General features: G+C 50.8%; 1 protein-coding gene across 1 annotated transcript in view; it reads right to left on the reverse strand.

The window, feature by feature from the left end:
- Positions 1-20,846, reverse strand: part of DNMT3A (DNA (cytosine-5-)-methyltransferase 3 alpha) — a 94,895-nt gene that overhangs the window by 16,682 nt on the left and 57,367 nt on the right. The window contains exons 5-6 of the mRNA XM_012652545.1: positions 19,907-19,950; positions 19,303-19,449 (exon numbers count right to left, since the gene is read on the reverse strand). Of these exons, the coding sequence (XP_012507999.1) occupies positions 19,303-19,449; positions 19,907-19,950 (191 nt within the window). The remainder of the gene's footprint in view (positions 1-19,302; positions 19,450-19,906; positions 19,951-20,846) is intronic.

Raw genomic sequence — 20,846 nt, forward strand, 5'->3', positions numbered from 1 at the left:
GGGGGCGATGGGGGGGAGGGAGGGAACATTTTCTTTGTCTAGAACTCCAGGTCACGTGGGCCCCGCTGGAGTGCCTGGTTGGCTGCGGGCGGGCCGGGGGAGGGGGCCGGCGCTCCGACGCTGGCGGTGGGCCAGCCCCTCTCCTCCGGTCCGAGGGGCGCGGGGGCCGGGGGCGCGGCCGGCCTCCGCCCGTTCCCAGGGCCCGCCCAGGCCCGGCAGAAGGAAGCGCTCCCGCCTCCCGGGAAGGGCCTGCCCTGCCCCCTCTCCCCCAACTCTGGAAGAGATTAGCGCGGAGCCGGGGGCCGAGGCCGGGAGCCTGCGGGGAGCCGCGGGGGAGAGGAGGGTCGCAGGGAGGGAAGGGGCGGCTCTCTGCTGCGAGCCCTGAGGGAGCCGCGAGTCCGGGCGAAGGAAGAGCGGAGTTTTCCGACGGTCTCGGAGAGCCGGGAGAAAGTTGTTAAAAGTGAGTTTCTCAGAAGCACAACCAAAAAAAAAAAAGCTTACAGATAAGAGGCAAGGCCCAGGAAGTTGTAGGAAATCTCAGAGAATACAGACGGAGCGTGACGGAGGGCACCCGCACAGAAACGGGGAGGCTTCAGAACTAGGTGGGGGGGTGGGGGGCGTTCCCGCCTCCACAGTACAGGTGGATAGAGGGTGCCTTAAAAAGCATGGCTCGAGGAGTTCAGGCTTTGAAAGCTTCTTCCTGGCCATGTCCCCCGGGCCCCTACGTCACTCTGGGTCTTCCCTGGACTTCTCATTTTACAGTTTGCAAGGGGTGGGGGAGCGAGGGCGCTTCTTCTAAAGTACAGCAATTCCTTCATTCCCAGGCACGAACATCTGCAGATCAAGAAGACTTTACTCTCTTCCCGGGGCCTCCAGGTGCGGCTTCCAGGTGCAGCCTTCTGAGGAGAGGCACCTCCCCTCAAGGCGGACGGCAACCTCCACCCACAGCCCTCCATTAGGTTGGGTGTAGCATCAGATAAAGAAGCAGACCTTGTTGGCCCTGCCCTCAAGGAGTTGAAGATTCCACTGGACTTGGAGAGACAGAAAGGATCACTGAAAAACAAACATGTGAAGACAGCCATGCAACAAATACCCAGGAGAGCTGGCCAGGATGGCTTGGAAGACAACAAAAAATGGTATGAAAGATAAAAGAGGTTAGAGGTGAGGTGGAAGTGAGCAGAGACTGGGCAGAGAATGGGTGGGATAAGAGCTGCCAGGGTGGGAAGGGAGGGACTGCTCACCCACCTGCAGCCTCCTAGTACATGAAAGCTAAAGGGCACAGAAAGCTGGATAATGGCAAGATTTCAGGTGTGTCAACGGATGTATCCTGCAGCAGTAAAGAATAACTGCATGTTTTCTGACAAGATGAATGGGTATCTTAGAAAGATTAGGCTGGTTTCAGTTTGCCTGATGAATAAGAAGGAAGAGCAGAGGAACTCCCATCAACAGAGGGCTGTTTGGCTTGTCAGAAGATCTGAACTTGAGTTCTGATTCTACCACCATGACTTTGAACAAGCCACTTAATTAACCCCAAGAAGTCTGTTTTCTCGTCTGCAAAACAGGAGTGATGACTTCAGCCCTCCCAGGCCTTGGAATACCAGCATCTCCTAAGGACAGTGAGGTAACTCCCTAGGGGCCTGGCTCCCAGCCACGGTGAGCTGGGACATACCAGCTGGAACAGGTGCTGGTATAATAAGGTCAAGAGATGCTGAAGTGAAGGACAGCCCACCGTCCCTCTTGGGGCCATCAAAGCAAGCAAACCCTGAAGAGGAAGGAGGCCTCCAAATCAGCCTTCTACCTATTAAACTTGGGGGTCCACACTTCCCCCATCCCTGACTGAGACCCAGAATCCATGCAGCTAGGAAAAGGAGCCATTTCAAAAAAACAAGAGGCCTCTTCCTGCTCTAACCCATCTTTCAGCCCAATTAAGGTATCCACTTGGTGAAGCAGGGATGAGAAACCCTGAATTTATGCCTCCCACCTACTCCCAGCCCTTAAGGAATGTAATAGGACTTGCTTAGTTGCTTCTCTCACTGATCCTTCCTCAGCATCCAGGCCCAGTGAATGGGCCACCTGAGACCTCACCCCAGACCTCGCCTCAAGAGGAAGCTTCTGATTATGGCTTGGCAGCTCCTTTCAGATACTCTGGCTCATCTATGACATCTCCTTTTCCGTTACAACATGGCTGAGCACCTCAGACTCTACCCTCTGTGGTCTTGGGACTTCTTCAGTCTAACAGTGCCTGCACATACGGCCAGGGCTCCAAGTGTCAGTACTGGCCAGAACAATTCACTTTCTCTTGGCCCACAATATAGTAGCCTCTTCCTCCTGCTGTCAAACTTCCTTGTTCTTATTCTTTACAGTCAAATCTTACCTCTTCCACACAACTTCCCAATCTAAGCAAAAGGAAGCCTAGTCTCAAAGGTGTCCCCTCACCAACCTAGGGCATCTTCCCTCTCCTGTAACTATGCAAACAGGAAACATTACCCTTTTATAGATGATGAGTCACTTAAACAGAGATGTGTCTTCTTTGTGGTCAGTCAGACCCCAAAGCAGAAAAGACCCCAAGATCTAGGACAGAGGTGATTTTAGTAAAAGGTCAGGGGGAAAAAAACCACGGCAGCTTTCAAGGATCCTTTCAAGGATCCACATACGCCCTTGACCTTCCAAAGTAACCCTCCCTGTGTAGTTACTAGGATAGGTCTTTTTACCAAGATAAAGACAGCCAGCCTCAAATAGCAGTGTCATGTAAAATAAGCCATGTTCTTGGAATTGTTATAAAAGTATGTTGAAATGAGGAACTCCTGGATGTAAAAAAGATACGGTGGATGTCAAGAGCCTAAAAGAGATGCTGGAGAGGAAGTATCTAGCGTGGTCCAGCAGAGAGGGTGACCTGAGAGAGAGGGCACAGTTCCTGTTTGGCAGGCAGACAAGAGTGATCCAACAGGCCGCCAAAGCCTGATGAAAATACCTCTTAAGGACACCTGACTCTCTCGGCCCTGATCCTCTATTCATCAAGCAAACTTCTAATTTTAATTACATTTTCCAATGACTCTGATACCAGTAAGTTGCCAGAAAACAGCAGGACAAATATTATGATCTGCGTGGCAAGGACACATCCTGTTATAAATTGGTAAATTTAACATTCTCGTGTGTACTGCTTTCCTGGGTCTTTGAAGAACATGATCCTAAGTGTGTTAATTTGACTTTCCAGTCTCACAGAAGTGAGATGAGACATGAGGCCATGATACCCCACCAAAGAGCAGAAACACCAGGAGGTCCAGGTGGGAAGGGCCACTCCTGCCTGATTGGTTTTAACTCAAAAGTTCAGCACTCTGTGGCATGCTCTGTCATAAAATCCAGTCCTGGCGGGATGAGGGTAGGTTATGTTGCTGCCATCACACAGGATATTTATCACCTGAATCCCTTTACTCAATATCAGAGAAGCCATGATCTCTATAAAGCCATCTGTAAAGCAACATGTATGAAGTCACTGCATATTTTCTGCCACATACATATTTTCACCAGCCCCAGGACCAGGGAAACCTTATCCAGACAAAGAGCGGTGAGATTGGGACAAATGTCTGTTCTGAACCTGTCCTGCTTACAGCTCAAAAGCCTCAATGCCAAGCAGTCAACACTCTGCATGACGTTAAAAGCCCCCACGAATCTCGAGGCCTCCGTGTTATATCACGAAGCCCACTCTGCCCACCCACCTGGTATTCCTCACGCCTGCCTTCTTCCTGGAATGCCTCTCAACCTCTACCAGCCAAAATCCTGCCCATCCTCCTACGCCAGTTACCTCCAATTGCCTCCACCATGAAAGTTTCTCTAGCCCTGCACTGATACAGTAGCTACTAGCTGCATATGGCTATTTAAAATAGTTAAAATTAAATACAAATGGAAATTAGTTCCTCAGTCACACTAGCCACATTACAAGTGTCCAAGAGCCACATGTGGCTGGAAGCTACTCTGTTGGATGGCAGAGATTTTAGAACATTTCCATCATCACAGAAAGTGCTTTAGGACAGTGCCACTCTCGCCCCCACCCTTATCTTGCCCCACTGTCCCTTATCTTCCCTGCCCACCCCCCACACTCCCATAGCACTTTGTAAGCCTCTCTTAGAACCTGCCAGTCTGTGCTTTGCCATGTACGAAGGTGACTGTGTGCTCATCTTTCTCCCCCACAGATTAAAAATTCCTAGAGGGCAGGGACTGGATCTTATTCAGCTTCATATGGAAGTGGTGTGGGCCAGAGCACCTCACACATAATAGAGGATTAAAGCAGTGTTTGCTGAACTCAACGCAACAGTGTCTCAGGTGCCTCATGCCTAATCCACTGCCCGAGTTCCAAATTGGGGGGCAGATCCTTTTCATAGCAGCAATCCTAATAATTGCTAAGAGGTCCCAGTCTAGGGCTCCCAAAAGAGGCCAGAAATCTTTGTTTTCCTATTCCCCTGAAATCCATATGGAGGTTGCAAGCAAATGACCAGGGCTGGGTTGCTGGCAGTGAAGCTAAAAATAGCCACGGAGCCAACAGCATGGAGTTAGCAGGACTTGTTGCTAAGGAGACCAGTCGCAGAGAGAGCAACTAAGCAGGGAGAAGGTGTCAGATGTGTACCCGGAGAGCAGAGGCCATGTTGGGAGGACTCTAAGTTGACAGGGGTCCAAGGATCCCACCTAGTGATGGGCTTCTGCCTTCTAGCAGCTCCTGGCTAACGCTCTAAATGGGGCAAATGTTCCCCCATCCCTCAGTAACCCATCTCCATGGAAACCACCAGGACTGGGGTGAAGTACCAGCCCCTAAAAGGGAGGCCTCTGCCAGGAGCTGGTTGTTATGGCAACATCCCCCCTTCCTGTCATTCTCTGTCTCCTGGCTTCTCTTGAGAGGGAAAGATGGGAGCCTGGTCTTGGCTTAGCCGGCATGCCCAGGAAGCAAGCACCTGCTTTCTGACAAGACTAACCTGTAGGGGTTTCTCTAGAAGCCCGTGAGAACCCAGAAGGGCCAGGCAGTCCTCAGCACAGAGCAGAGCTTCCTTTTCTTTCCATGAGGGCCCTAGAGATCATCTTGCCAGGAGAATCCCAAACTCACTTGGGTTTAATTGCATCAGGATCACCCAAGGAGGATTTTAAAAATACAGATTCTTGGGCTCTACCTCTGTAGATCAGCAGACTTAGGGTGGGGCCGAGGAATCTATTAAAACCTCCCTAGGTCATTCAGATACTAACCAGGTGTGCAAACCACTGATAGCCCTGGCTGTCTCTGTTACAAAGGAGAAACCTGAGGCCTAGAGAGGACTGAGCCCACCTGAGGGATCAGAGTCATTAACGGAAGAGGAAGTAGTCTGGGGAGAGGTGGGACAGGCAGAAGGAGAGGGAGGTGTGCACCCTCCTGCACACATCCAAGGTGAGCGGCCCACCTCTGGGCCTTTCCCTCCCGTTCCCCTTTCAAGCCAGATCATGCTGTCGTCTGACACCGGATTGTGATTTAAAGCCGAAGCTCTCGACAAGCTGCCCTCTGTGGCAGAATGTGGAAGTTAGGGGCCAGGAGTCTGGTTCCCAGAGTGTGCAGAATGGTGGCAGCCCAGGCAGATGATTCGGGTTGAAAGAGAAATCCATCCTCCTTCTGAAGAAAAGCAAAAGGGTCACCATGGCAACTGCAGTGTGCTGGCCTGGTTGGGCCCTACACCATCACCCCAAACCTGGGCCCTGCAGCAGAACCTCCTCCCTGAGTCTGGGGAGAGAAGCAGCATTTGGGCAAATGCCATGGGTCTAGTTTTAGGACCCGTAAGGAAGCTGTGCTGTTGCCTGGAGCCAACCTCTCAGCCTGCCTGAGGCACACCTGAACACGGGGCCAGCAGGCTCGTGAGCCCTGGGCACCTGCAGTAGGTAGGCTGGTGGAAGCGATGGGCCTCCGCGCTTCTGCTACAGCCTAATTGTGCACCCAAGACCCACCACACATGAAACCACAGCCCTCGTTCAAGACAGCATGCAAATAGATGGTAAATTATGCGGTAGAGATGTTTTCTACGTGTGCCGAAGGACATCTGGGGAGGCTGGGATCCGGAGAGGCACGAAGACTCAAGGGAAGATGAGAGAGGCTGGAGTTGGAATGGGCACAGCCTCCCAGGTTTTTCCCTCCCAGGCCAGATTTTGGAGGGAATCTGCAATTGCATTAGCTCCCTGGCAGATGAAGGGCAGGAAAACATAAGCACCGCCTTATGCATATCTGTTAAGGAGGGGAGTGTGAGAGGGGGCTGTCGTGTTGATAACACTCACATTAGATAAATTCTTCTGAATATTGAACTTCCGGTCAAGAGAGCAAAATGCAGGGTGGGGGAGCCCACCTCCTCGAAAGCCCCTCCTCGCTGATCCCTGACCTTTGTCCCAAGCAGGCCTCATCCCACCTGGCGCCCCCATTCTCTCCCAGGGAGCCCTGTACTTCCCCACTGGTGTACGCTGGGCAGCTGCGACTCGGCAGATCTGCCATGAGGCTTCTGCAGCTTCAGCGGCTGCTGCTTCCTCACTGCGCCCACCTGCCTTCTCTTCCCTACAGCTCCAGGTCTGCTCCGTACAGGGAAGCCTTCTCCACAGACACACCTCTTCCTTCCTGGTCGCTTTCATCCCCTAACCTGGAACATCGGGGTCTGCACGGTTCCACCTGCAAGTGAGTCTGGGGGCCGGGCGGGCAGGGCAGGGGGCAGAGATGCCATGTGACCCGACCCCAGGCCTCACTTGCCCCTTGCCAGGAAATCCAACTGGTGGGGTTGTGGGGTCTTGGGGTGAGCAGGGCCTTATAGCTGCTGACAAGACCCTAAATAACCACCTAGTTTCTTTGGATGTTGGTTTCCTAACCAGCATAATGGCACCGCAAGTATCTGCTAAATATTACAGGTAAGATCAAAGGAAGTCAGGAGGGGCTGACATATGAGAGGTAGAAAGAACCTGGTGACAAGTTTGCTTTAGGGCATGTCGATGTTGTCACTTTGCTTTAGAAACCGGACAGAAGTGTTAATTTTATCCTAAGGTGGGTATGGGCGGAAAGGAACCTGTTAACCTTAACAGCCAGGCCTGTTCTCCCCACCCTTCCCCAGGCTGCAGGGGTCAAAGGGAGGGGCCTAAGGCACCAGCATTCAGATTCTGGCATGCAGACCCTCTCAAGTTTCAGGGTCCCAATGGGAGACTCAGGAGGAGCCCAGTAGACCCGCATGGGGGCAACCATTGCTGAACACAGCGGGAACCCTGCCATCTCCATCCAAAAGGAAAAATTTAAATTCCTGTACCAAGGCCTTTCCGGTCTGCTCCCCCTACACACACCCTGTTTGGAAACTGTCCCTAGGTCTGCCTGCCTTAGAGCCCAGACTTCTTCCTCAGCTCATCACTCTAGTGGCCACCTGGGCTGTACGTCAGAATTACCTGGAGAGCTTTGGAAACAACACATGCCAGGGCCATCACTAAATTCCTGATGTGATTAATCTGACCCAGGCAGTGGTGTTTCAACAAAACAAACAAAACTCCCAGGTAGGTACCTGTGATGTGCAGTGAGACCCCAGGAGTAGGTGATATACTAGATAAATCTGCCAGTGCATCTGTCTGGAGTCCCTTCTGGGCCAGATTTGCTTTACTTCTAATCGTCTGAAGCTTGGTGGTTCTCACACTTTAGGAAGCCCCAGAATCATGCAGGGTGCAGCCAGAAAGTCAGATTCACAGCTGCCACCCCAGAGACTCTGCTTCAGTAGGTTCAGAACGGACAGGGCCCAGGAACGTGCCTGCTTACCGCATCGCCCAGGCAGTTCTGCTAGGGTAATACGCAAACTACCCTTTAAGAAACACTGAATTCTAACAGTGTTTTTGGTATGTATAAAACAAGTTTGATTCAATTTTTGTTTTTTGCCCAACAAAGCTGCCTTTCAGATGGTATCTAGAATCAAATACACGGGAGACAGAGCTGTTTTTCCTGTTTTTGTACAATCCATCTGAGTTGGAAGTGAAGATAATATTTATGCTGCCCGCCATTCATTGACTAAAGAGGAATAGGGGAAGAGTCAGATGGCATCTGGGAAGAGTTGCTATTGAAGAATGGCAAGTGAGAAACACGGTAAAATTCACGTGCACACACACATGCACATGCACGCCCCGTGCGCTGGCATGGGAGGGAGTGCACATTGAGAGGTAAAGGGTGAGGGGTGGCCTCAGGGACTTGATGGAGGTTGAAAAGGGCTCCACAGATAGGTGAGGAGGGCTCAGTAGTCCCCTAATTGGTTCAAGAGATCCTCACAGATGCTGGCCACCTGTTCCCAAAGCTCCGTGTCCCTGCCCCTCCTGTCCTGGTCCTCTCCACATGGGGCTGCTTTCTGTGTTCTGGGCTCTTCTCTCCCTGCTCTGCTGCCTGCACATCCCCTCCACGTGGAGGGCTCTCCAGTCAGAGTCCAGACCTACCTTTTGAGCTGCCCACTAAACCTCTCCCCAACCTGCCAACTTCTCAGAAGCAGCTCGTCCAAAACCCCTCCTAACAAAATACCTTCATGACCTTGGGGTAGGCAGAAAATTCTTAAGAGATCATACACACACATATACACACTAATGAAAGAAAAAAAATGGATAAATTGGACTTTATTAAAATTAAAAACTTCTACTTATCAAAATACAGCCTTAAGAAAACAAAAAAGTTCACCGTCACCTTCCTGCCCCAAACCTACTCTTCCTCCAGGATTCCCCGTCTCAGATAATGACTCCCCCAGTCCAGCCCCCAGTACCAAGCAGGTTTCTCCTTTCCCTGCAGCCAGGACCAGTCCTAGCATCTCTTTCAAGTCTGCCTCCCATTACCTCGACCCCCAGTCAAGGGCAAATGTAGTGCCCTCCTACCTGGTCCTGCTTCTAAACTTCCCCTCTGGGCAGCTTACAGTGCTGCCAGGGTTGTCTTCCTAAAATGCACGTCCAATTCTCCCACATCTCTGTTCCCCACTGCAGAATAAGCCTAAATTTCTCTCTATTGATGATCTGACCATCTTTCTTTCTAGTTTTATCTCTTCTTACACATCCTCCCCAACCCCCTGCACCCTGGTTACCAGATCTCTTGCTGTTTCCTAGACAACCCAGAAGCATCATGCCTCCTTCTCTTTGCCCTCGGTAGTTCCTCTTCCTGAAAGGCCTCCTCTTTCACACTTACTGAAATTCCCAAAGGATGCCGCCTCCTCTGGGAAGCTTCCCCAGAGTCCCCAGAAGCAGCTCTCATCCTCCTCCATGGTTTGTGTTCTGTTCTTGGTACCAGGAGAACAGAGCAAGCCCCATGCTCTGCCTGCCCCTGGGGCTTGTTGTGAACATTGCGCCTCCTCCACTTCGCAATGTGTGCCTCTGGGACAGGGCTGTGTCCAATTGGCCTCCCTGCCCCCAACCCAGCGTATTTAGTAAGTACTGAATTACTGTGTAATAGTAGGAAGTACTGAGGTCTGGTCCATTAACTCCTTCAACTAATGCATTGGGCTCCTTAAAAGAGTCACAGAGAGTCCAGCAAATTACCCCAAGCTTGAACATCCCTGGGGCCTCCCTGACAAGTGGCCCAGTCTTTAAAGCAGACAGAACATTAGTCATTATGTCTTCTCCTTTGCTAGCCCCATAGGAAGTGCTATGGAAATGCCTCTAAAAGTTGACCTAAATACACAAGAAATGTCGAGGAGACCTAGACTCCAAACTCCTAGAGGATTACTTTGACCACCTACCAATCCATGCCTTCTCCCAACTGTCCCTGTCAGGCAAGCTCCTGTTCCAGCCAAAGGCCCACACAATGTCCTCCCTTGGCACAGCCTCCCCTGAGGTCCTTGGGCAGGGTTAGGTAGTTGCTCTCCAAGTCTCACTGTTAATATTTCTAAAATAGGGGCAGGGTGTGGTGGCTCATGCCTGTAATCCTAGCACTCTGGGAGGCCACCGTGGGAGGATCACTTAAGGCCAGGAGTTTGAGACCAGCCTGGGCAACATAGCAAGACCCACCTCTACCAAAAAATTTAAAAATTAGCCAGGCGTGGTGGTATGTGCCTGTAGTCTTCGCTACTTGGGAGGCTGAGGTGGAAGGATCAGTTGAGCCCAGGAGTTTGAGGCTGCAGTGAGCTATGATTGCATTACTGCACTCTAGCTGGGTGAAAGAGCAAGACCGTGTCTCTAAAAATGAAAAACAAACAACCCTCCCCCCGACATTTCTAAAATAGCCCTTATGGGGCTACAGCACAATCTTCATTTACCTGCCTACCTCTTGCAGGGGAGGATGGGATCCCAGGGTGGAATTTTGACATCCCTTTCCATTTGTTTCCTTAGTGTCTGGAAAATGCTGGAACATAGTGGATACCTAGACACACATGGTAGTATCTTAAAGGCTGAGCATGCAGTATCTGCTCAGTAAATGTTTGACAACTCTTTGAAGTAATGAATGATTATGTGATGGATGAAAAGGAAACTACCAGTAAGGGGCAGATTGCAGGTAGATGGTGGCTAGAGCCAGAAATAGGGATGGCGATTCCTGACCTAAGGAAGACTTTCGCATCAGGTGGTGGACACACTCTGCAACCTCACCTTCCAGAGACAGCTCAAGCCCCTCCTTCCTATCTAGACCTAGGTGTCTACAGATGAGCGCCCTGTTTTACCTTTCTGATCCGGGCATGAAACAACTGAGGAGGAAGTGAAGAGGACAGCAAAGCCAGGCCCGAGCACCAAACACATGAAGTTTATGAAAGTCTTTTTTAAAAGAGTTCTCGTAAGGATGCTTTATTTATGTGCCTCTAGAAGAGGCATATATATGTGAGGTCTGAGAATTCGCTCACATATTTAATTTAGAATTTATATACAAGGTAGTCTAGGTGACAAAGGGAGCCGCTGATCATGATTCCAGCCCTCCCCCAACCATTACGAAATCGTAGACTCTCTGGGGTCTTCTAGTCTACTTCTGTCACATTACAAACCAGGAACCTAAAGTGCAGAGAGGAGAAAGATCTCCTCAAATTGATCAGCTAATAAGCTGAGACCAGAAACCAGGCCTCCTGAATCTCATTCCAGCCGTCTCCTAATCCAATTTCACATCGTACACAGGGTCATGAAAAAACAACAATTCAAGGGCTCAGGACCACATGAGTGAAGCAGGGAGGGACTGGTCATGAGGGCCAAAAATGACCCAGACCTCCCAAAGATGGGCATGGGAGCATCCTGAACAACTGCAGCCCAGGAAGTGGAAGGCCAGGCCAGCTCTCTCTGTCTTTTCTAAACCCATACTTTAATTTCCTAACAGCCCAAGACTGGAAACCAGGAAAACTGGATGGTAGTTGAGGCATCTGGGTGCACAAAAGCAGCAGCATGAGATTTGGAGTCTAGTTTTGCCCGTTGGACCTCTCCATAAGGATATCCATGTGGTTCTAACCTACTTACCTAGGGAAATCTTAGTTATCTAATAGTAAAATGGGGATTAAAAATACTTATTATAAGGTTGAATTAGAAAGTATGAGAGTTAGAAGAGTCAAGGTTAATTCTAGACTTCTGCCTTGGGTACTACAGGATGATGGTGCTATCCTTTGAAATAAAGAACACAGACATTGCAAAAAAATACTTCTTACGATAAATGCAGATACTATATTTTGTGATTGTGGTGCAAGTGAATGGTCTTGGCATAGTGCCTGATGTAAAGTATTAATAGAGGCTCAGTAAGGTTCAATACCCCTTTCCCTAGTTTAGGCTTCGCTGGGGCCAGAAGCTGGACCCTGGGCAAGTTACTAGCCTGAACCCCCCACCTCTTACTTTCTCACCTCTAAAAAAGTGGGGGGTTATTCTCTGTGCCCCAGAAGAACTAAATACTCCTGTGTGCAAACAGCCCGTCCACTTAAAGGACAATTGGAGGGTCCATTTGTGACAATTTTCACAGCCTCTGGTAAAGGCCAGCCCTGGAAGTCACTACTGATTACAGGCTGTCATAGGAGCACCTTTAGAACACGTTCAGCCATTTGGTAAAGTATACTTGCTGTGCCTGCTCCAAATGCCATCATTTCCTTCAAGGGTGATGTTATTTTTGAGGCCACCCTGCAAAAGGTCAGGTGTGGCAAATAGGTGAGGAATGTCTGCAGGTCCGGATACCCTAAAACTGCTACCCATACACTTGGCTAATAATTTGGTTCTAGCCCTTATTGGGTCTAGTTGCCACTTTCCCTGTAAGTCTCCTGAACCAGACTGAAGCCCAGGAGATCATACCTTAGTCATCTCCTTCCCAAAGCCCCTAGCACAAGGGCCCCCTGCTTAGTAGGTGTGGAGTGACTGCTTATTAAATGGAATATAGCACAGCAGGAGGTGACCCTCTGGACATTCACAGGCTGTTCTTCCCAGAGCGGACAGGAAGCACAGTCTGTTGAGACTGCAGGGCTGTAAAGCCAGAGGAAGCAACATTTACTAAGCTCACAGAAGCAGCAGCACAAATGGCCAATAAACATGAAAGGACGTTCAACCTCACTTATTATCTGGGAAATGCCAATTAAAATCATAACAAGATACCATTTTACCACCCATTTGATTATCAAAATATTGATGTTGGCAAAGGTGGAAGTCTTCTTGTACCCTGTTCACGGGAGCATAAATCGGCACTGCCCTTTTTAGAGGACAGTTTGGCAGATTTTATAAAACGCAAAATGCATATTCCTTTCAACCTGGCCTTTTTCCTCCTAGGTTATCTATCTTAGAGAAACAGATGCACAAAGAGGCATGACCAAGGATGGTCACTGCTGCAGTGCTTAGACAGTAAAATCGTAAACAACATAAATGCCCACCAATAAGAGAATGGCTAAATAAAATCATGGTAATCCATATGGTGGCATATAATAGTAATTATGTGGCTAGATTGCCCAGACTTATTGTAAGTGAAAAACCAGGCTGTAAAACAAAACTGCAGTGCGGTTCCATTTATGTAAAAGGAAAATTAAAAACAAACAAACCTGTGAGGCAAAATTATATATTTACACACATACATGGATAGAAAAATATCATGATATATATACACACACACACACCAAACTGGCAGCATCAAGTACTTCTAGCAAGGGAATTAAAATTGCAGGAGAGGGTAGATACAAGAATGTGTTTGTGTAATACTTACGTAATTTAAAATAATTTTTAAAAGATTATCAAACTCCCATTATATGGTAGCTCTGTGATAGGAGCTTTAAATGTTGTGCGTTACCTTATTAATCACACAACTCTGGGTTTAGAATTATTTATTCATTCAGGGCTCTTTTACCCCAGACCTCCCACATGCCAGCCCTGGGGGCAGAGGTGCCTGGAGTGCCTGCATTTAACAAGCTCTAGTTGGGTAGAGGCAGAAAACAAACTGGTGAGTGCTGCTATCACAGAGATGAGACACACCCAGGATAGCGGAGTACAGCCTAGTCTACCCCCAGAGCTGGGCCCTCAGCTTGGGGTTGAGGTTAATTGATGTCCAAGGTCTCCCATCCAGTAAGTGGGACCTCACCTAAGGCAGCATTTGAACTTGCCTCCAAAGGTCACAGTAAACAGCACCCTGCCCTTCAGCAATGTGAGGCTCCTGCTTCCTGCTAGGCAGCCTGGGGCAGATGGGGCCAGGTATGGCAGAGGGCAGGAGGGGGAAGGGAGGAGAGACTATGAAATTTGGGCCACAGATTAATTGTTAGCATCACTATTTAATATTTATTAAGCATCTAATAAGTGTAAGGATGCATGAGTTGAGAGTTTCTACCTGCAGGCTGGGAGCCAGGAAACAGACCAGATCCTAGAACAGTAGGACATGGTTTCCCTGCCCTGTAGTAATTTAGAATCTGGTTGGGGTGAAGAGATTCATGAGAGAGTCATAACATCGATGGGCTATAATTGAGTTCTAAAACCATAAGCAGTGATACAAGCTGGGAGTCAGCAACCTTCCCTGGCTAGGTGACGTCCCAGCTACCTACCCTAGGTCCCTGCACCTTGCAGAGCTGTAGCCAGGACCAAGGAAGTGACTGGTGAGAAGCCCTTCCTAAACCTACAGCGCTCCCTCAGGGTCCGTTTTGTCCTGCTTATTATGAGGAAGAGGAGCGCAGGAATTGCTCTTCTTTGGGAGGAAGAACTGCCTCACCTGTGTCCTCCCCACCGCCTGGGCTGGGGCTGGCTCTGCCAGGCCAAGGAAGGTTCTCAGCTCAAGCAGGAACACAGGGGATGTTCCTGGGACTCTGGGCATCACTTTATCTGTGGGAGGCTTCTCGCACCGGTCCCCGGCCCCCAGGCCATTTTCCAGGTACACCTGTCAGCACCCCTGGAAAAACCACCTGAAGACCAAGGGCTTAGGTCCTTGTCATGTGGAAATGCAAGGGCCCAAGCTCCCAGGGAAGGGGTCCCCCATTCACCAACCTCTCAACTACTTAGCCAATCAACAGGTATTCACTGAGCCTGCTCTCCCTGCCCAGCATCCGGTTAGGCATGACAGGGAAAGACATGATCAACACGTAAGCAATAGTGAAAAATACCCCATGAAATATAATTGAGTGCTAAACCCAACAATATTAACAGCAGGGACTACCCGGGTTCTGAGAAAGGAAGAGGTCAGTGTGGACTGGAGAAATCTTGGAGAGCTTCCTGGAAGAGGCAGCAGCTCTTGGCCTCAACCCATGGATAGCAGAAAGCACAGCAGGAACAAAGGCAGGGAGGAAGGAAGGAGCATGGCAAGGGCAAAGGGGAGACTGGTCCCTCATAAGGAACCTTACTATTGGAGAATCGCAGTGAAGTGGGGTGGATTGACTGTGGAGGTCACAGGGTTGAAGCCTTGAGAAGCAGCCAGAGGATACCTGACACCAACAGGGGGACAATGGGGAGCCATTGTAGGTTCTGTAGCAGGGCTGGGCATGATTAAAGCAGAAGTTAATCCATAAGAAGACTAGTAAACAGGTGAAGGAACAGGAATAGGAGGTGGAACAGACAGAAGACAACGGCTTCCCAGCTCCAGCAGGAATTCCCATGTCGGCCCCAGGGATGGAGAAAATGTCTCATTTCCTCATCCACTTATTTTAAATTTGACTCATTTTGTGTATTCTAAGTCTTAAAATTTGGAGGGGAAAAGCCTGGGGAGGTTGGTGATCTTGGGTGGACAGAAAAGTAAAGAGTAGGCCTCACTCAATAACCACGGTCTCACTGACAAGGGTGGTCAAAGGAAAAGGAAATTAAACTGGGGGGTGCATTTTTTTTTTTTTTTTTGAGACAGAGTCTCACTGTGTTGCCCAGGCTAGAGTGCCGTGGCGTCATCCTAGCTCACAGCAACCTCAAACTCCTGGGCTCAAGCGATCCTCCTGCCTCAGCCTCCACAGTAGCTGGGACTACAGGCATGCGCCACCATGCCCGGCTAATTTTTTCTATATATTTTTAGTTGTCTGATTAATTTCTTTCTAATTTTAGTAGAGACGGGGTCTCGCTTTTGCTCAGGCTAGTTTCAAACTCCTGAGCTCAAACAATCCGCCCGCCTCGGCCTTCCAGAGTGCTAGGATTACAGGCGTAAGCTACCGTGCCCGGCCCCAGGGGGTGCATTCTGAGGGAAGAAGCCCCCCAGGTGGGGCACACAGACTAGGGGAAGGGGCAGGTTCAGGCTAGGGTCTGGTGGCAGCTCTGCAGCCGGGCACACAAGTCCTTCAGGCCCTGGCCCAACCCCACCTTCCAGCCACACTTCCTGCTACTCTCAGCCCACACCCCATCCTATGCTTCCATTCCCGAAAAGGCCACACTGTTTTATGCCTCAGGACCTTTGTACGTGCTGTACACCTCCTTCTGAAATGCCTTTCCCCTCCCCTTCCCTAAATTCCAGTTCATCCTTTAAAAGCCAAAAGCCACCTCTTGCTGATGTGTGGATGACCCCAGGCAGAACAAGTCTGAGCCCCCTGCTCAGGGCAGTGCTCTTCCTGCAGGTGCCGTAAGCCTCATCCTCTCCTGGGATAAAGAGGAATCTCTATGCTTCCGGTAGCCCCTGTATCATACATGGTGCCCAGACATGGAGAGTTCTGGTAGTCAGCTCAGTAAAGATACCCCGCATGAATTAAAAAGTAGGTGTGGTATTCTGAGATTAGGAAGTGCTGGCTGGACCTTCAAGTGACATCGCCTGGGAAACAGTGGGAGCTGAGCACTGAAGGCGGTGGCTGGTTAGGAGGGGAGGGGTCTGTTTTGGCAGGAGGGCATGTAGCTGGATCCAGGAGAGTAGATAAGTGGTAAGTAGATCAACACTGGCAGAGGGTGGGGGCGGCGATCTGTGGAGCCCACAGTTACGGGCAGAGGATGCTGCTAAGGAGACGCAGCTGAAGGAGGCGGGAAGAACCTGCAGGGATGTCAGGAAGGCCTAGGGAGGCAATTTCACAAGCAAGGGTCAAATGCCAAGGAACTAAGATGGGACTGAGAAAAGAGAGTAGATTTCCATACTTTTGTGGACCCCACTTAGAAACCGGCCTGATGGCAACTGTTCCTACTGTTGAGTCTGAAGGGGACTTGGGAATCTTGAAAGCTGCCTGTGTTTTCCCACCATTCCTGACACCTGCAGCCAGCCCTTCCCCAGCCCCCGGCACAGCCCAGGACGAGTATGACGTCCAGGAGCCAGGCCCCTCATAGGCGCGGGAAGCCTGAACTCCAGTTCCATTCCAGCCCTGTTCCCAATTTGCTGTGTGAGCTTGCGGCCTGACACATCACCCTGTAGCCCCAGTCCCCAAGTCTGAAAATGAGTGATCAGTAGTCCTAAAACTTGTACTGGAGTCTTTATGGGCATCTTTGCTCACAGCATGTAAATAAGGAACAATCTTTCTAGCAGAAAATGTTTTGTTTGGAGGGCTCCACACTGCAAGTCACACATACCAAAAATATTTTAAATTAAATCAACTTTTTAGTTTTTCTGTTAATACTCATTGTGGGTGTGGGGAAGCAGATGCCAAGGGCTGAAGATTTACTAGAAAAGTTTTTTGACAAGTTGTCAAAGCCAGGTGATAGATGCATGGGGGTTCATTATATTACTCTCTATTTCTGTGAACATTAGAAATGTTCATAATATTAAAAGTCTTTTTCTTTCTGAGACAGAGTCTTGCTCTATCACCCTGGCTAGAGTGCAGTGACATCATGTAGCTCACAGCAACCTCAAACTCCTGGGCTCCAGTGATCCTCCTGCCTCAGCCTCCCCAGTGGCTGGGACTATTAGGCGCAGCCACCATGCCTGGCTAATTTTTCTATTTTTAGTAAAGACAGGGTCTCACTTTTGCTCAGACCTCCGAAGCTCAAGCTATCCTCCCGCCTCGGCCGTGTAGAGTGCTGGGATTACAGCTGTGAACCACTGTGCCCAGCCATAATATGAAAAGTCTTTTTAAATTTTAATAGAAAACTTAAAATTGAGAAATGTATCCATTATCTTAATTTTTGCTGTGAGTGGAGAAAATATCCCTTTTTTTCATTGTAACTGAGGTCAGGACTCCCTACTGCCTCTTCAAGGGAGCACAGTTTGAGAAGCACAGAATTTCTAAAAGCTCTTCCAGATCTAGAAGTCACGATATCTCAGCTTCCTGCCCCAGGGCTAAGCAAGGGCAGAAACATGGCACATGATGAGGAGTGAAAAAGCACAGCCCTCTCTGTAGGTTCCGGAGTATTTCCATCCCGAAGACAACACTTCCCTGCTCAGGGGTAAGTGCCTTTCTTGCCCCAGACCTCAGACGGGGTATCCTTCTTCCAGGCTCTTCCTGGAGAATTACTGCTGCCTTCCTGGATCCTACAGGAACTAGAAACAGTCAAGCAGGCGAACTCCGCCTGTTTGACGCTTTCTCCAGGGCAAGCTCTCCACTGTGACTGAGGAGACCACCTTCCTTCAGAGGCCTGGGGTAAAGATGAAACGAGAGCCAAGGTGAAGTGCCCCACGTGGTGGCAGTTCTGGCAGTGGCAGTTTCCGCTCCCTTCCTGGTGCAGGTGGGTCACCACCCCCTTCCCTTCTCTCTGTACCCCCCTTTCTCCACTAATCAACACACAGTGCTTGGGGGAGCGATGTCCCTCCTGGGTCTCTGCCTCTGCTTCCTTACCTCCGTCAGCAGCTGAAGCCCTCCAAGGGCTGCTCCCCTCCACCCCCACCCCCAGCCCCCACAGAAGCTTCTCTGAAAAGTCACCAGCTCCTTCCAGGTTGTCCAATGCCATGGGCATGTCTCCGGGAGTTCGGTTTTCCACAGGGCTGGGCAGACGCTCTCCCAGGAAAACCTCTTGCTTCCCGAGACACCACTCCTGCCTGCCTTCCTCCCTGGCCCCTTCTCAGCATCCCCTCTCAGTCCCCATGGTTGCCACTCCTCTCTATGCGGCATAATTGTTGGGGTTTCTGTGGACACGATTCCGATTCTGGGACTTTGTCTCTCCCCTCTCTCCCAGGTGAGCCCCTCAGTCCCCGTGGGTGTAAACGCCAGTTCTCCTCTTGCGCCCACCTTCACCTCTGCAGCCCCGACTGCCCCGCCGCGCACTCCGGGCACCTCCCCATTCACACCTGTCCCGCTGGCCTTCCATCTGAGCCAATGCACGCCCTCTCCAGGGGTTCAGGCCGGCCCCTGGAGTCCTCCTTGAGCGCATGTTGCCCTGCCCCGCCCATCCATCAGCAAGCCCTACTGATTTTACTTCCAGAATACATCCCCAAGCTGTCCTCTCTGTCTCCACTGTCGCCGTGTGAATCCACATCAAATCATGCCTCTGCTTAGAAACCTTCAGTGGCTTCCCGGAACACTCAGAAGTAACCCAGCTTTTGGCCAGACCCGGCCTGCCTCTCCAGCCACTTGTGGCCTCTTCCTCCCTCGCTCTTTTCACCCTGGGCCAAACAAGTCAGGGCCTTGCAGGTGCTGTTTCCTCTGCCTAGAGCACTCTCCCCCACCCTGTGCTGCACACAGCCAGCTCTTTGCTTCCTTTAGATCTTAACTGAAATGTCACCTCTTCCAGGAGGCCCATCTTGACCACCCTGCCTAAAGCCGGCCTCTATTATCTTCTATATCAGCCTGTTGTTTCTTTGTTTTCTGTCCACAATGTCAACTCCACACAAGGGTAGGGACAATATATGCACAGAGCCTAGTACACTGCCAGGTATACAGTAAGCGTTCAGCGAACATTGGCTGAGAGAACAAATGAACCAGTCACCACAGAGGGATCACGCAGTTCCCTCTAAGTTCTAGAGGTTAATCTGAGGGGAGACTGAGGCTCAGCTAGGGCCTGACCACACTCCCAGAGGGCGGCTGAAGCTAACTTATGGTTTTCCAGTTTGGTGGGACAGGCTGGGACCCAGGCCAGAAGACACCTCACCTCCCTTTTCCAGCGTGCCAGCCACTCGTCCCGCTTGCGCTTGCTGATGTAGTAGGGGTCCCCCGCCTGGAAGGTGAGCCGCGGCATGGGCCGCTGGCGGAGGCTGGACTCCCAGCCCAAGCCACCCCGCAGCCGGCCCCGGGAGCCCTAGGACAGAGAGATGACAGACACAGAGAGGCATTAAGGTGGGCACTGACAGCCCTACTGCAGGCTGTATTCCTCCTGGCGGGGGCTGAGGAGGCACTCCCCTCGCATGGCACATGGAAAGTCTGGCTCCCGGCCAGAGATGGCAGCCCTGGGAGCGCTGGGCAAGCCCTGCCCAGGCTAGAGAAGCGAGGGATGCGCACGGTGGGGTGAGCACTCACGGACACAGACCGCGTGGGGAGGCGCCTGGTCTCTGGAGGAGGATGAGCTAGCTGCCTTGTTGGGGGACTTCCAACCCCACACCCACTTCCTCTCCTCACAGAGGGATGAGTAAAGAAGGGGGGCCCACCCTCCTACCCCCATCCCACACACTCGCCACAGTGGGGCGGGGGCGGCAGAGGCGTGGCTTTCTTCTAGAATCTGGATCCACAGAGCCCCTGGGGGTGAGGAAAACACTTGCCTCCATTTTCATGGATTCAATGTTGGTCTCCTTCTGTTCTTTGCCTGTGGAGAGGGAAGAACAAAGGGACTGTTGGCAGAGTTACAGGAGTGGCTCAGAGGCCCCACCTTGTGCCTGGGGTCCCTGCCACAAGGGACAGGGATGCTTGAACCATTTACTTGTTCAGGTTTCAGACATGACGGCCTGCCACATGCCGGGCACTGTGCTGAGGGCAAGGCCTAGGCAGGGTTTGAGGCCCAAGTGTGAAGGAACAAGAGGAAAGTCAGGGCTATGGTTTCTGGCCTGTTGACTCTCTCAGGTACACAGAAGGGGATTAAAAATATCCCCAGTCTGCTGCTCCCAGTCAACAGAGCTCCTTTGCCAGAGGAGGGAGCAGGAAGGTGGAGGGGGTACAGGAAAGGCTGGACTTGAGGGGCCCTGGGAGTGCTTGCTGCTCTGTGTGGGGTAAAAATGCCCCTCGGCATCTCTGGGTATGTGTTGGTGGGGTGGGGAGAGCCCTGGGCCAAGTGGAACAAGACCCTGGTGAAGCAACTTTGTCTCTATGAGACTCAGTTTTCTCTCCTGGAAAATAAAGATGCTGGAGATGGCTTCCAAGGTCCTCCTGCAGTTTCAAATATTATGGTTCTATTGTTATCTGCCTCTGTCCCTCTGTTCTCTGCCCCATTCTCAGGCCAAGAGACTTGGGTTTAGGTTCCATCTGTCTCAGTGTGACCTCCATAACCTCTCCTAGCCTGTTTCCTTACTGAGTCAAGGTAGATAAACATTCTAAAATCATTAGGTACTTGTGACCATTAAGTGTCTAGAGCGGGGCATACAGTAGGTGCTCAATACATGTTAATGTTCCTCCTCCCTAAGTGATTCCCCAGTGCTCCGCTTCCCAGTTTCTCCGCAGTTAGGGAGGTTAGTGCCCTCTCCTGTGCTCCTCTAGGACACCCCTGCC

This window comes from Propithecus coquereli, unplaced genomic scaffold (assembly GCF_000956105.1).
Source record: "Propithecus coquereli isolate 6110/MARCELLA unplaced genomic scaffold, Pcoq_1.0 Scaffold39, whole genome shotgun sequence".
Lineage (NCBI taxonomy): Eukaryota > Metazoa > Chordata > Mammalia > Primates > Indriidae > Propithecus > Propithecus coquereli.